The following is a 16,504-nucleotide window of genomic DNA, read 5'->3' as shown; positions in this document are numbered from 1 at the left end:
CAAATAACTTTTGATTCAATGTTTGATACAATATTAATTGCGTTCAACTAAAGAGTATGTGTTTTAAAATGAAGAACAATAAAAAAATTAAATAAACTAAAAATTTATCGATTACTACAATTTTAATGTAATGACATATTCATATCGACAATTGAATATTTCTCACATGGCAACACCAACCTCCGAGACGGGATTCTACACAGTTTTCAAAACTTAGATAGATAGAGGCCAAGAGTCGGAAAGTTTTAGTCTATGCCTAACAATTTCTAGAATGTTAGTGAGTCTAGCATGCTTTTATCATATTTAAATATGTTTTAGTGTACCTAAATACTTCATCTCAACCATAGCCCAACTAGTTTTACTCGTCTACAGTACCATAAACAAAAATCATTTTTTTTATACATAATTCTCTGATATTTTACCTTTAATTTGTTATATTCAAGTGGCAAGGTCACATTTGATCCTTCAAAAATTCAAATATGGAACATTATTAAAGATTTCATATTGCTTGATAAAAAAAAAAAAAATAGATCTAATATCTCAAGCAGGGGTAAGCCATTTAGGGCCGTGTTCGCTATTATTTAATTAACCGTTTAAATATTTTTTATTCACTAAATATTGCCTAAATATTGGATACGAGCGTTTTAATCTCGAGAAATGGTTGACCTTGCTCGATTAAGCTTTATAAATATGCCCCGCGCAGTTCTCACACCCCCTGTGCTTCGTTTTTGCAAAATATTGTCATAGGTCTGTTCAGCACCACGTCTCGTCCCGGACTGATATATAAAACCGAAAGTGTTGCATCGCGATTTACGCGCATATAATATATAAATGTTCACATGTTCTAAAAATAAGCCGAAGGTTTCCTCCTTCCTTGATTGTATTATTCGATAAATGTCGATAAAAAAAAAAAAACTTGTGATATAAGCTTATATAATTCTATTTCATCCAATTGTTTAAAAACGTTGTAAAACGGAATATATTATTTTTAACTTCGAATATGGCGTATTGTGCCGAAAACCAACGCGCATAAACACTAATGAAACAAAACTAAAACTGTTTAAAATTTAAAAGAGAACCATTTAATACTACAAGTACCTGTTAAATAACAGTATGCGTATTTCAGAACATTATGAAAATAATAATGATTATGAAAACATAATAATAATAATAAATGCTTTAACACGTTAACTTTTCATCATCAAACCTTTTACGTAATATTGAATCTACCAAAACAAAATAAACAATTGAACGCAACTTTTAAATTTAATTTAATTTCACTCAACCAAATAAAAAAAAAACAAAAAACGCGTGCGTCTCGAGACGCCGCCAGAAGTGATAACTGAAACTAATCGCTGCCGTACGCGTTAGAGAAAGGGACGGCAGACAGACTGCGGCCGTAAAGCGTTACGTAACGAAGCGGTTTACCCTCCCATAAGAAGTTATCATAAGCTTAAAGGTCATTATTAATATTATTTAGTCACACCATACTGTAAGCATATTTATTATGTAGCAGAATTAATTTAATTGGAGTATTGTCTACATCCGGTTTTGACTAAACAAATTTTTATTTTAGAATAGATCAAAGACGGATATTGCTACAGCTGGAGGCTTGTAAACGTTTAATATTAGGAGTGAATATAATTTGGCGATCCTATTTTATCGGGAAGATCGATTAAAGAACCATTTTTGTATCAGTTTCGATCGTGAAACCACTTCCGGTTGAACAAATTATTAATTGTGAAGAAAGATTTTGTTTCATTTGGACACTACCTATTACTATATCGTTCAAAACCGCTACGTTTCGTCTCGACTTAATAATGAGAGTCAGAAAGGCGATGGTGAATTTAAACCACGTTTAAATATTAATCGCCCGTTACAAAATCAACTTATAAACGATTCGGTTAAACTGAGCCTTAACATTTTAATCGAAAGAATAAACATTCTGACGCTTAGGACAAAATAAATCATCTTATTCGTTAAAAGATGCGAAAAAAAAAAAAAAACATTTTGTTTATGGTACAAAAAACCAATCCGTCCTATGTCTATTCACCTAACCGCCATAACAGGCGCTGAAACACTGACCATCTTTAGTTCCGCTTCATAGTCTATGCTGTCTGAGAAATTATATTATTATCTTTGGTAGGTAGGAGTACTTAATTTATTTATTTTTTAATTAATTTAATAAATAACTAGATTAAAGCTTAGAGTACTTTCATTAAACACCTGATTCTTAGATTAGTATCAATTGCTACTTTGTTTATATTCTAAGGAATTGATTAAAAAAAATAAAAGGAGCGTCTTCGTCGCAATTTAAGCTTCGGTCTATTATTTTTCATAAGGTCAGTCAGTTTAGACGGCTGAACATAAAACCTTAACCGACAAGATTTAATATCGCCTTTGTTATATTAGTAAGGATTTTGGATGTATCCAAGAACGTACCTTTTATTTAATTTCAGTGTTACTATATTTCGGTCAAATTATACAGCTAAAAGTATTTTATCTGGTAAACGGGCCACCTTATGGTGAGGACATCCCCGGCCATAGACATTGGCCCTGTAAGAAATATTAACCAATCCTTACTTTGAAAACGTAACACCAACCTCGGGAGTTAAGATGTTATTTATTATATAGATCTATTCCCTAACTCGACGTTAAACGTATTAATATTTTATTAAATTAAATTAATGACTATATGTTATCTAATTTGTAATTTTTGCTGTCTTTATTCCCAGTCGTGTCTCGTACTGTGTGTGTGTACCAATGCCCTCTGGTATATATCCATATATAATGATCTCTATATATAATTATAATTATATATGTAGAGCCCCCCTTAAATAAATAGCTACCTTTATTTACTCTCCCTGACCCTTCAAATCAGAAGACAACCATACAAAGGGGTTGTTGCCAGTGTAGAATGTGGCGAGAGCTTGACTTGCTTGAAGTCCTACCAATTTTTTTATTTACATTAACAGCCTGTAAATTCCTCACTGCTGGGCTAAGGTCTCCTCTCCTTTTGAGGAGAAGGTTTTGTAGCTTATTCCACCACGCTGCTCCAATGCGGGTTGGTAGAGTACACATGTGGCAGAATTTCGTTGAAATTAGACACATGCAGGTTTCCTCACGATGTTTTCCTTCCCCGCCGAGCACGATATGAATTATAAACAAAAATTAAGCACATGAAAATTCAGTGGTACCTGCCTGGATTTAAACCCAAAATCGTCGGTTAAGATGCACGCGTTCTAACCACTGGGCCATCTCGGCTCTTCTACCAAGTAAACTTAATTTTAAACTTCTATTAAACCAATTGAGCTGAAATTTAGTGCGGATGACAAGCCAATCTATGATACAATGTTGCCAACTAATAATATCTTGTTTCAACTCGGTTGTAGGGCTTTGTGCAAGCCCAGATCTGGTAGGTAGCATCAACATACACATATTCAACGGGAAAACATCAATATTAAATATTGAGTTACTGTTTAAAAGGTGATTGAGCCAGTATAAATGCAGGCATGAGATAATTCATTTTAATTCCCAAGGTTTGTGGCACATTGGTGACTGTAGGAATGGTTAATATTTCTTACAGTGCAATGTATATGGGCGGTGATCACACAGTGGCCACAAGTGGCCCTTTGCTTAACCTCCAATGTTAATTTAAAAAAAAAATTGTAGTAATGTTTTTTTTTTCCTTATTTAATAAACAGTTGCCTGTTTCGTCAGCATGTATTAACTACTGTTTTGTTTATTCTACTATTTTTTTATTATGTGTTTACAAACATTTATTTCCACATAACGTAACTCATAAATTTAGTTCAATCTAAATTCAAATCAAATTACAATCTAAATTCCTAACATTTTCCTCAGTAAGTTATATTTACAAAAGTATTAAAATACTCTAAGCTTTAAACACATATAAAAATGAAATAAAAACTCATAAAATATGACAAATGAATGTTTCCTTACAGATATCCTTCCCCTTAAAAATGTTTCCGTGTTATTAATAATGAATATATATATTGATTTAAGTTACCCTTAGAATATTTTATTATACTAAGATTTTTTTAATATATTGCTTTTAAATTAAACTAATAAAGTATTTTAATTAAAAAATAAAAAAAATACACTTTTGGTAAATTTAAAATTATCAACAAATAATAAGAAATATGAACACAGCACAGTACACTTGATAGATAGTAATTCGCATAAGAAACGTTTCACAAAAACGTTACATAAAACGTTGCTCTCACATTCGACTTGACCAGATATTGAATCCACTGAACCTAACTTAATAACACTAATCACATACATTTGTACAACAATATATCTTAATATTAAATTAGATAATTTAATTCATTATAAACATATCGAATAATTTCACCTATGACCCTTACCTGTGTGACCGGATCCTTCATGATTAGCACATCGGTGACCGGTCCAAACATAGCAAAGTATTCCCTGAGCTTCTCAGAACTCGTCTGCCAGCTGAGACCGCCGACGAACAGCTTACTCGGCGACGGTGACGTGGTGCCTGCTGTGGTAGCCACTGGTGTTGAGCGACCGGATGACGGTGATGTCTCTGTGATGGGTGAAGATATTGCTGTTAACGGAAATTCAAAGGTATATTCTAAAGGGCTGGTCAATCTCGGTGAATCAAAGCATAGTACTCAGTTATTCTTCCGGCAAATAGTAATACCTCATATTGTGTGTAAGCTTGTGTAAATAAAAACTCAAGGGACATAACATCTTAGTTTCCCATCCCTATGTTTGACTTTATAAGGAATTATTAGCATTACTGAGTGCAAATTTTTGTTTGGATTATTGAGCTTAAGCAATCCATTTAGTTTGTTATTTTTAAAGCAAAGACATACCAATATCTGAACAATTCATAAATAAACTAGACAATAAAGCAAGGCACATAGGCAAATGGGTCAACTGAGGCCAAGTGTTCACCATCACTCAGACATTCACCATTCAGGCAGTGTATGAAACCATGTTGTTATGTCCCTCGTGCCTGTAGTTACACTGGACCACTCACCCTTCAAACCAGAACATTTCAAAAATCAAAATATACTTTATTCAAGTAGGCTTTTACAAGCACTTTTGAATCATCATTTAACAAACTGTATTAAGCAGAGCTACCACCGGTTTCGTATGTAGATTCTACCAAGAACCAGCAAGAAACTCAGTAGATACTCTTTTTCAATATTTAAAAAAACAGTCATGTTAGTTAAATACAATTATATATGTATGTTATGTCTCCTGCCTGGAAGTCAACGAGCATTAACTCCACGCTTTTTTATCATCTATATAATCTTGTATCGAATAATACGCCTTCTTTACCGATGTATTTTTTACAAATGATTATATATGAAATTATAACAATACTTAGTATTACATACATAAACCTTTCCCTTAAATTTTGTTAATGGCAACTAATATGTTAAGTTCCTTGTGCTGTTTCACACAATCAACAAAACTTACAGCAATAAAAAATATCACTATTCAGTGAAAGAGTGATTAGTAAGTGGATGTTACAGAGCAACATGTACAATAATTTGTTCAGAAGTGAATACAGGCAGGCTTAGGAGTAATTATTATTTCAAACAATAATCATTATTTGTCTAATTAAAAATTTTAGTAAACATTACTTATGTGTGCTTTTTCTGGTGTCTACTTTACCAAAACCTACCCTGAGTGGATACAAGGTCCCAAACAATAATTCTAGATCTCCCGATGACTTTGTTATAATGTAAATCACTAGCATCTATCAACTATCACTATATACAATAACTTTTTCTTCCTGTTTATGGACAGTACCTCTTAGCATCAGACTCACACAGGTGGCCCATTTGGCTTATATATTTATAAAAAAAGGACTGTATTTGAAACAGAAACATTAAACTAAACAAGTCTCAATTATAATATGAGTAATATATAAATTATAGATTGAGGGAATGACTACAGTTTTAACTTTACATTGATTTTTTTTTTGTAGAACAAGAAATTGTACAGTCTTTATATAATTGTGTATTGTAAGACATTAAGCATTAGAAATGTGATCTTTTTGTGTAATTTTTAGTCAAATTATAATCATATTCTAAATTAATGAATTAAAAACTTTAATTTTATTTATTTGTATATAAAATGTCAATTTTCTGGTAATTTAAATGAATGTCATCCACATAATAATTATTAAAATGGCTGTGCAGGTACAGTCTTTTAACAACATAAAATTATTACTTAGATATTTAAAGACTACTTTTGTAGCAATTAAAATGAGTTATTAACTAATCAAAGTGTATATATAAACATTTGGAATGTTTATTGTTTCATTTTTTTCAGTCTTTTTAACAATTATAATAATTTATTTATATGTAAAAAAGTAGCATGTTTAATATACTAATTCAATGTTGATTCATATTTGATATGCTGTTAGTTTTTATTTTGTTATTTTCAGTTTCAAATACAGTAATAGATGGTTATGATGTTTTTTTCATTGTTTGATTTGATCTGAAGAAAGTATAAACAACTAATAAATCCAAGTGAACTTCCTTTAAAACGATGCTATTAAGCTATAATAAATGTTTTTACGTTTTTAACTATAAAGATTTAAGTTATTTCAAACCTTAAGAGGATAATGTGTTTTGTTTAACTTACTTATTTGTTGCACAGCAATTTGCTGTTGTTGCTGTTGATGAGCGGCTGTTGCAGCGGCGTGGGCAGCCGCCTGCGCGCTCAGCACGTGCGCCGCCAGCTCGCCGCCAACCAGGCCACCGTCTACTACCTCCAGCCCGCCCAACGCACCGCTGGAATACACCATCATCTTACTAACACAACTCACAAACTAACTAAACAATAAACTTTACGTAACTCGTCACGAGCGACTAAGCGTCGCAGATTTGTAAATCGCGGGAAACGCTTTCTTAAAAAAAGTAAAAGACAAACAAACCAGTAACATTTTACTTTTTCATTAAGCCAGTATTTAAAAAAAAATAAAAAAGTATATATATTCTGGTTTTTAAATTTATATATGGTTATAAAATAATAATCTTATTTACATATCAATAAAAGCAATCATGTTAAAAAAAAACTATTTCGTTTATATTCAAATTATTGTTGAATGTAGTGCCTTAAAGCGTCGCGAATTAATTGTCAAGTGTCATTGACAGATAATAAGACAATAGAATGTAACTTTCTTCCAGTTATGTATTTTATTTGAATTTATTATTTTTACGTTACATTTAAATAAATGTATCGTTTTCAATTATTTATTCAACAATTTATGCAAAAATTGAACTGATATTTATTTAGCTTTTGAAACACGAAAATGTTTCACATTTTATAACGTTTCATAAGTATGCTCTCAATACTTTATTCAAACAAATATAAAATTGGAATGTGTACTTTTGTTCTAAAAATAAATTTCAGTCTATTTTGTTGGAATATAACTTTAACTTTATTTATAAAACAAAATGTATCTTTTATCGTTGTTTTGCTATTTATATGAATATTCAGTTGCGATAGTATATCATTAGCCCAGCAAAAGGAGAAAATAATCTTCCGTTCAAAAGCTCATGTAATGGAAATACAGCGCCGGCGGGAAGCGTCATTATTATATTGAAAATAAACTTATTCCGGTGTAGTCCAGCTGCTCCACTGAAATTACCCTCCTCCGTTGCGCATTTCATCTTCACCGGGTGGATGGGGCTGTTTCTATCTCTTTCACACGTGGAGGCTTTCACATAAGAAACGTATGACCTCTTTATCCACTAAATGAACCCCTCCTTGTTCTTAACGCCCTCTCGCTTTTACGTAGGGTGGAAAGAATTTTCTTGTCGCTATGAGCTCCTAGTACACACGCGCGGTTGTCTTGAAATATTAGACTTTATTTTCGTTGAATATATCGTTCGTTGTTTCTTTACAGGGAACAATATGTGGCTTGACAATAGATTTTATCTAACAGTAACGTAATATAAAATCTCAGTTTTTCTTTTAAACTCTCATTATACATTGAACTTTTTTATTTAAATTGTTGTTATAAAAAAAAATACAAACGGTCTGCACCTGCTACTCGGTATTAAGAGTTTTTTTCTTATAAATTCATAAAAGCAAAAAGTACTAAGGTCCGCTAATCGCCTGCCAGAAACTTGCTTGATAGATGTCCGCGCGGTAAAGATATTTTCTTTAAGAATTTCTTTTCCGACTATAAATCAGTGCTGACTCGGACAATTTATCTTTTCAGAAAGTAATGTGGGGATCTTTCATTTCCACAATTCTTCCCACAGTTTAAATATATAATCTTGAAAAATACTTAAGTTACTTACTGGCTAGTTGTAACTTTGCACAAAATTAAATATTTACTCATCTTACAGATTATAAATTTGGTAATTTAATATTATTAAAAGGATTGCAATGGATAAATATTATTTTTGTTTAGATACCATGTTTAATACCAATCTTTAAAATCCTAACATCGAGTTTTATAGTTTCCTATTCGTCCATAATAATACGTACATACGTTCAAAGTGGAGGAGATACATTGTTGATAGTATTTAAAATGTAAAAGTAGCTGAATTAATTACATAACATAATTAAAATTTAGATAATATTTACGTCGAACGAATCTGATTATTCAGTTTAATTTAAAATATATAGAAACGAGAAAGTGTAGTGATTACGTCAGTATTGTAAGTCCGACAAAACGTCATTCATTGAAATCAGACAGTTTAGACAAAAGCTAGAAAAAGAATTCAGACAGTTCACCGAAGACCGTTAATGTCACACCGGCATAGCATGTCTATCAAAGGCGTCTATTTTTCGTCTTAAATCAATATTTTTTTGTTAAATTTTAATAATAAGATCTCTCTTTGTTCAATCTTGTCTTGTAAATCATTACGGTTAATATTCATAAAACAATTCGTTTTGATCTACAATCCGTAGAATACGAGGCGTTATTCAGAAGCCAAAAGTAGGTTGCTATTTACGTACAGCAGGTATGTTTGAAAATTACAGATTAGTAAAATATGTCAAACGTCATTTTGTCAATTTTATTATCTGTAAGCGAAACCAACCATTTCCTAAACACAGTACCTAACGGGGCTTAATTCAACAAATTGTTATTTTAAAATATATACCGACAAGTATCTAACCATATTTTATAAAAGAATCCCTAACATTGCAATAAAATTAAGATTTTTAAGTTTCTTTATTGTTTATCTGTATTTGTTTCGTGTAAACTGCTTTTTATTAATGTTATTATTATCTGAGGAGTTACAATAACTTGGCACCAACAATATAGTTAATGTGTTAACTATAGTTCTTTTATTAAAACCCGACACGAACAGTATCAAAAGCTTTGTAGTAAAGGCGGGACGTAAAATTAATTGTTCAGTATTTCCGCGTCTTTGTTGCCATGTAACTGTTAAAATGCTCTATTTAGGTAAAACTTGCCGCAAAATTGTTTTGCTAAAGAATTTAATAGCTCTCTCATTTACGATTACGTTTTTAATTTAACCTTTTGAATGGCACCCTGTAAACATTTCAACGAAACGAGGCCTTGTGCAATTTTTTTTTAGTAGTAAAGTGGAGTGAATCAGTAGCTTTTGCAGCCGGATTGTAGTGTGAATTACTCTTCAGTTGAAATGGAATACGCTCCACCGGGATCCACTCAACGAAAACTTATGACAACGGCACGAATATTTCGCAGTTCGCTCCGTGATACGTGCGCGGAGAGCGACGGGGTCAGTGACCTATAACCTAATTCCCAGGCATTGACCATAGACAAGGTTCAGTTTTATCCTAATCGGATACAGGATGTAAAAGTGTGTGATTAACTTTCGAAAAAAATGCACAGATAATGAATAAACACATTTTTTTCTTGTGGAAAATCGATAGTTGATTGAGGGTGGCGTTCATTGAGGGCGTGGAAGGGGAGGTCGGTCAGCGGTCGGAGGGGTTGGGGTGGTTTTGGCGCGTGCGCGGAACGGCGGGGCGCGGCGATCGGCCACGCTGCCTCACGCGCTGCCTCACACGCTGCTCGACGCCCGCCGCCGCCGCCTCGCGCGTCTCTGCCATATTGTCCTGTCACAGCAGTACGTACATGCTACTGCTGCGTCGGGGCAAGCCGGCTGATTCGTTGCACTTGCATCACGACGGAACGACGACGAACATTATAAAATGATCATTTATTTTCCGTGTTGTGCCAATATTGTCTGTTCGCAGGTCTTGTTATTTCAAGGGAGCGGCGTATACTGGGTCTTCGATCGATCAACGAGTGTCAGTGCCTGAGTGTTGTGCTTGCGTTATGTGGAAGTGTTAATGCTTGCATTTTTTATATTATATTCAATGGGTTAACGGGTATAGTGATATTAATGTTTTATGACTGCCGGAGGGTGGATGTATCGAGCGAAGTGATGCGCATGCGGGCGCCATCTTTGGCTGCATCCATCGCCGCCACGGCCATCTTCCTTGGGGTGGACGTGCGAATAAATTTTATCACTTTTAGGCTTTTGTTGCTAAGGGGTTTATTGTGGAAGATATTTTACATTATTTATATAAAATAAATAAATGCCGAGACGTTGAAAACATTAGTATAAATAATTTCTTACATTAATCGAATAACTTTGTTAAAGATTTAATATTAGTCGAAATTTTGTTTGGGAATTAGGACAAAAAAAAAAAGATATTTTACAATAAAAAACGTTCATAAAATACGAATCAATTGTATTTAGTACGTGTGTAAGTAACCTTTGATTCCGTCCAAGTAATAAATATTTCATTTCAAGAGTATATATTTAATTTGCCAGTCATTATTCCCATTGGAGTTTGTGACTTTTAAAGTAGTTTATTTTATTAGTGGTAAATAATAAAATTTAATTTCGATTTAGGATCCTTTTTTTGTCCTAGTGATGATTAATATCGTTACGTTTTTTTATGAATCGTTTTTTGAAACGAAACCGTATAGTTTTCATTTAAGACTTGCTTAAATGTATCTGAAAAATTTAACATTAAACATAATATGTAACAATAAAATTAAATATTTATTTTAGCACTATTAACTCCTAACAGACTATCCATGATTTTCTGCGAAAAATAAAAACAATTTGAATAAAAAGGTTTTTTTTTTTTATTTATTAGACGTAGATCACGTAAGCTTTTGACATCAATGTTCATTTTAATTAAGAAAATATTATTGAAAATTAAATTAGAAAATTGTATTGAAAATACCTTCAATATTAATAGAATTGTGTACGCAATTAAATTTTCCTATCACGGTTTCCATATTATATATCAAAATGCTAAATGTTCAAGGTGCCAGTACCCCTCAGTTCAATAGAGTACAATATTAAATATATAATTAAATGTTTAGCTTAACTTAAGTTTTAATTAATATGCACGGTTAGTACAACAATACATTACGTAAAGTAATTAAACAAAGCCTTCATTTTGTTCGCGTGAGTATTAACACACCCACGTATTTGACGTGTTTCGCGAATTTTCCATTCGGGAATCGATTTAATTCGTTTATACTTTTACGTCTATCTGTCATACTATATATATTATTATTACTGAGTTTCTTGTCGGTTCTTCTCAGTAGAATCTACTTTTCGAACCGTTGATAGCTTAAGATTTAAGTCAACACTGTAACACGATTAAAAAGTGCTTTTATGAGTCTACTTGAATGAAGAATATTATTATTTTGATTTTATATACAACTATATATAATTATGTATATAATTTTAGGGTATCTAATGATTCCTAGGTTTATGTGTAGAACATTTTTTGGAGATCAATTTCTTTACTATGACTTTAGGTACTTTTGTAATATGTATACCTACGTTGTACAGTCAGAGACATAAGTTTTTTTTATTTGTAATCCGATAAAGACCCCACGCACACAGCCTGACGTACTGATAAATTATGTGTATCAAATCAAATCAATTAACATTTTTCATTAACAATTTATACTTAGATATTCTTATACAATATTATGCGCGTAACACTAATAATAATAATGAATATGTATTATTTATGTTTCTACGAGATTTAAAATCAAAAGTCGAAATGTTTAATTAATATGAAACTCATTGTCGAAAATCTGTCACGAAAATAAATTCCTAAGACATAAACACTAACTTGTTACGTGACTGCACATGAAATGTTGAAATTCCACTTAAGCAGGGCCGGATTTAGAGTTCTGGAGGCCCTGGAGTGGAGTACCTTATTTATTTTTGAATCTAATAGAATAATATTTTTAACGACCTCCGTGGTCGAGTAGTGTGTACACCGGTTTTCATGGGTACGCCACTCCGAGGTCCCGGGTTCGATTCCCATGCCGATCGAATCCCATGTTGATGTAGAAAAAATTCATTAGTTTTCTATGTTGTCTTAGGTGTTTGTGGTACCGTCGGTACTTCTGATTTTCGATAACACAAGTGTTTTAGCTACTTACATTGGGATCAGAGTAATGAATGTGACGTTGTCCAATATTTATTTATTTAATATTAAGAAATATGTAAATATACTACAAGAGCCTTGTATTTTATTATATTTACAAATATATTATGTTAAAGTTGTTTATTTGAAGAAGTTGAATATTTATCTTAAAAAACTACTGTAGCAGGATCCTTTAAATCTGAACCTGGACTTGAGTTGCGCCATTATAACGGCGAATAATCGAAATGCTGTTGTAATTATAAAGCTAAAAGCATTTCGTTCTCACAGATTATCTAAAAATAATCCAAGCATTTTATTAGTTTTTCAATTTCACTTCTCGTATTTTCATTGAGGGTCTGTTTGTTTGAAGATTGATTGAATATCGTCGAGAATATATCTCAATAGACTTATCGATAGATTGTGGCCTGAACGTGCTATAGAGCTTGAAATTCCAGATGAATCCATATTTGAAAAAGTAAAAAAGAAGCTTAATTGGGGCAGGAAAAGACTAACCAACTTGATAGTTTTATATGTAGAGGAGAAACCGTTTAAGCTGTATTGCTAGTGCCAAAATTTAACACTATTTCTATAAGCATCTGAAACTAAAATCTTTAGGCAACATAGACTTCTAATAAGAGTTTGAATGGCCCAAAATGTCACGCTAATAGACTAGCCTAGAGTGATGTTCGGAAAGTTCAGATAAGAAAAGTAAAATTCACGAAATCTCAACACGACAAAACCAATTGATTACAAGGGGAAAGCAGTGACGATCGAGATTGATGGTAAAAAACCGTCCCATAAAGATGACAACGCCTTTTCCCGGCTCTCATTATGAAATAGTTTTTATCCCGCTTTTTTATTTGACGAGGGAACTGTACCGAGTTCATTAGTCTATTTATTCGTCCACAGCGAGGCGATGTTCGCAACGTTTAATAGTTCACATTTATTAAATTTGTAAGCTTCAATTCGTTTCCCCAGGACGACAGTTTTTGTTCTTCGATTTGATTGACAATGTAGTTCTCTATTATGCCTATATACCTCGAATATTGTGATTTAAAACATGTTCCAAAATCTATTTTATTGAATTGGGTCCGATATAATCAAAAGCGTATTCATATAAGTAAATTTTTGGTGCAAATGCAAACCAGATTTTGCTATTTGCCAAATCTAAAATCATAATAGCGTAAAGTTTAACTTAACTAATGCCTTTTTAACATTAGTTAAGTTAAACTTTATTTATTATTGTCCTTAATAATAAATAAATTTTAACTTAACTAATGTCAAAAAGGCGTATTTTTGTATTTCGATTTTCAAGAATAAGGTTTAGATGTAAGGTTAAGATTTTAGAATCAGCCCACATAAACCTATTTACAATTTAGTTGTTTACCTTCCAAAATAAATGTCACACTACATTAGCAGCCTGTAAATTTCCCACTGCTGGGCTAAAGCCTCCTCTTCCTTTGAGGAGAAGATTTTGGAGCTTATTCCACCACGCTGCTCCAATGCGGGTTGGTGGAATACACATGTGGCAGAATTTCGTTGAAATTATACACATGCAGGTATCATGTATTGAAAAATAACTCACGATGTTTTTCTTCGCCCGCCGAGCACGAGATGAATTATAAACACAAATTAAGCACATGAAAATTCAGTGGTGCCTGCCTGGGTTTGAACCCGAACTACTCGGTTAAGATGCACGCGTTCTAACCACGTTGTGATTTCAACGTTTATTAACATCGTTTCTTTGACGTAATAAAACGTCAAATAATCTAGTCAAAAGATGTTAATACACAGAGAATCTGTTGGAAATTCATCGTGGTTCCTCCTGACATTTTTCATTACGTTTTCCTGATGATGTAAGCGTTTTCCAAACGACCGTGTCAGCGTGGAATGGGATGAAACGATTTGCCGTGTCCATTGATCGATCCTAATGACACTTTCAATTTAGTTTATGGTGGTGCCTGTAATTTTATGGGCTTATGTTTTTATTTATGGTGGTTTTTGGTTACGAGTTTAAATTTATAACTTACGTAATGACTTTTACGGTTAAGATGCTTCGATATCACGTCGTTATGGTGTCTAAATTGAGATTTTTTATTTATCGATACAAATAATTAGAAGAGGTAAATTGTTTGTTTGTTATTTTCGGAACTAATGATCAAATTTTTCGCTGGTAGCTACAATATTCCTGGGTGTTATAGGGCTTATATTGCATATATATAGATATTATATAATTTTCTTTATATTAGTATTTTTTTAAAAATACTTATCGGAAACAAAGATTGTTTATTGAGTCGGTAGCACTACCACTTTACGCCGATTTTAAGTGAGAGAGTGGTACTTCCCCGGGCGTGCCGGCCCATTCGGCTGCAACCCGAAGGTATGCAGTGTGGCACTACCACTTATAAAACGTCGTGAGACAATTTTTGATATTCTGAGTATAGATATATATTATAAACTTTACATAATGAACATCTTTATCAATGGAATTAATATTTATATTTGCTAGAAAACCTATGTCCTGTCCCGGAACTCAAGCTATCACCACAACAAATCTCATCTAAATCGGTTCAGCTCAAGCGTGAAGAAGTAACAGACAGAGTTACCTTCGCATTTATAATATTAGTTATGTTTCGTCTTTGTATTCATTTATTATAACGATGTTTACTTTGCTAATTCTATTCATATTCAATATATGTACTATTTTTAAACCTATAAATTGACTGGTGCAATATGAAAAAATGCAAATAACATATATATTTTTTATTTTATGAATACTTTTTAACTATGTCACGATATTAACGTTATTATTAGTGCACAGTGTGAGAAATAAATCGGATTGGATTAGTTTTTTCTATTTAAATTCATATGATAAATACTGGTTGTTAACAGTCTGCTTCCCTGGGCAAAAAAGGGGGAAGGATTAACTAAATTAAAAAATATATATTGTATAACCACCTAAGAGCCGAGATGGCCCAGTGGTTAGAACGCGTGCATCTTGATTTCGGGTTCAAACCCAGGCAGGCACCACTGAATTTACATGTGCTTAATTTGTGTTTATAATTCATCTCGTGCTCGGCGGTGAAGGAAAACATCGTGAGGAAACCTGCATGTGTCTAATTTCAACGAAATTCTGCCACATGTGTATTCCACCAGCCCGCATTGGAGCAGCGTGGTGGAATATGCTCCATACCTTCTCCTCAACGGGAGAGGAGGCCTTAGCCCAGCAGTGGGAAATTTACAGGCTGATTATGTAACCACCTATGAACGAGATTCCATGTGGATTGATAACAGCCTCTTGACGATACGATCAGTAATTCCACGTGATTACACAAAGAAAAAATTATCTTAACCTATATATAAATATATGTTGCGATTACAACGTTATGCAAATACACAAAACTTACATACGAAGTCTTCGTGCTATATACTTTAATTCCGTCAATGTACATATAGACTATACCTTTAAAATAGGTAACATATAAATAAAACATAGTAATCTAAGTGTATATATAATATCACTGTGATAAGCGACTTATATTTACTTAAGATATTTAGTCTATATGTAGAAGATATTCACAAACAGGCAAAGGAATTAGGAAACGGTCACAATAATAGACTCCCATAAAGTATGTCGTCCGATAACTACCGTAATTAATGAAGACAATTTCGACTGGAGCGCTTTAAACAACTCTTCGTAAGCACTTAATCATCGAAGCCCCGCCTACCGTCACCAACAAAGCGACAAAACACATTATCTCAGCACTTTTTGCAATAACCGCCCGTTCAAGTGGAGCCTGCGTTTTATGGCAACCCACGCGAGTGACAGTTCACTAGGGTTGCCATGATTAAATATGAAAATGAAGCTTCAATAGGTATCGTTGGTATATTATATTATATGAAACTATGTATTTAAATATATCACATAAAATGAATTATAACGAGACACCTTAACGAAAATATTATTAAAATTAAATTAAATATGCTGCGAATGTTTGAAATGAACGCTACGAATAAATTACTGTTTATGGAGAAAACATTGAAGCGTTATTTTTCAATACATTAATAT

General features: G+C 32.7%; 2 protein-coding genes across 3 annotated transcripts in view; one reads left to right on the top strand and one right to left on the bottom strand.

Moving 5' to 3' along the window:
- LOC113400627 (cyclin-dependent kinase 9) overlaps window positions 1–1,471 on the top strand; it is an 89,815-nt gene extending 88,344 nt beyond the window's left edge. The window contains exon 6 of the mRNA XM_064219917.1: window positions 1,460–1,471. The gene's annotated coding sequence lies outside the window, so the exon portion shown is untranslated. The remainder of the gene's footprint in view (window positions 1–1,459) is intronic.
- Window positions 1–16,504, bottom strand: part of LOC113400623 (RNA-binding protein Musashi homolog Rbp6) — a 126,092-nt gene that overhangs the window by 9,033 nt on the left and 100,555 nt on the right. Inside the window, exons 2-3 of one of the 2 annotated variants that reach the window (XM_026640258.2) lie at window positions 6,658–6,806; window positions 4,392–4,597 (exon numbers count right to left, since the gene is read on the bottom strand). In XM_026640258.2, coding sequence (XP_026496043.1) covers window positions 4,392–4,597; window positions 6,658–6,806 — 355 coding nt within the window. The remainder of the gene's footprint in view (window positions 1–4,391; window positions 4,598–6,657; window positions 6,807–16,504) is intronic. The other variant, XM_026640259.2, reaches the window with a different exon arrangement.

This window comes from Vanessa tameamea, chromosome 29 (assembly GCF_037043105.1).
Source record: "Vanessa tameamea isolate UH-Manoa-2023 chromosome 29, ilVanTame1 primary haplotype, whole genome shotgun sequence".
In the NCBI taxonomy this organism is placed as follows: Eukaryota; Metazoa; Arthropoda; class Insecta; order Lepidoptera; family Nymphalidae; genus Vanessa; species Vanessa tameamea.
Note: the sequence above shows the minus strand (reverse complement) of the source record. Positions and strands in the feature narration are given on the sequence as shown.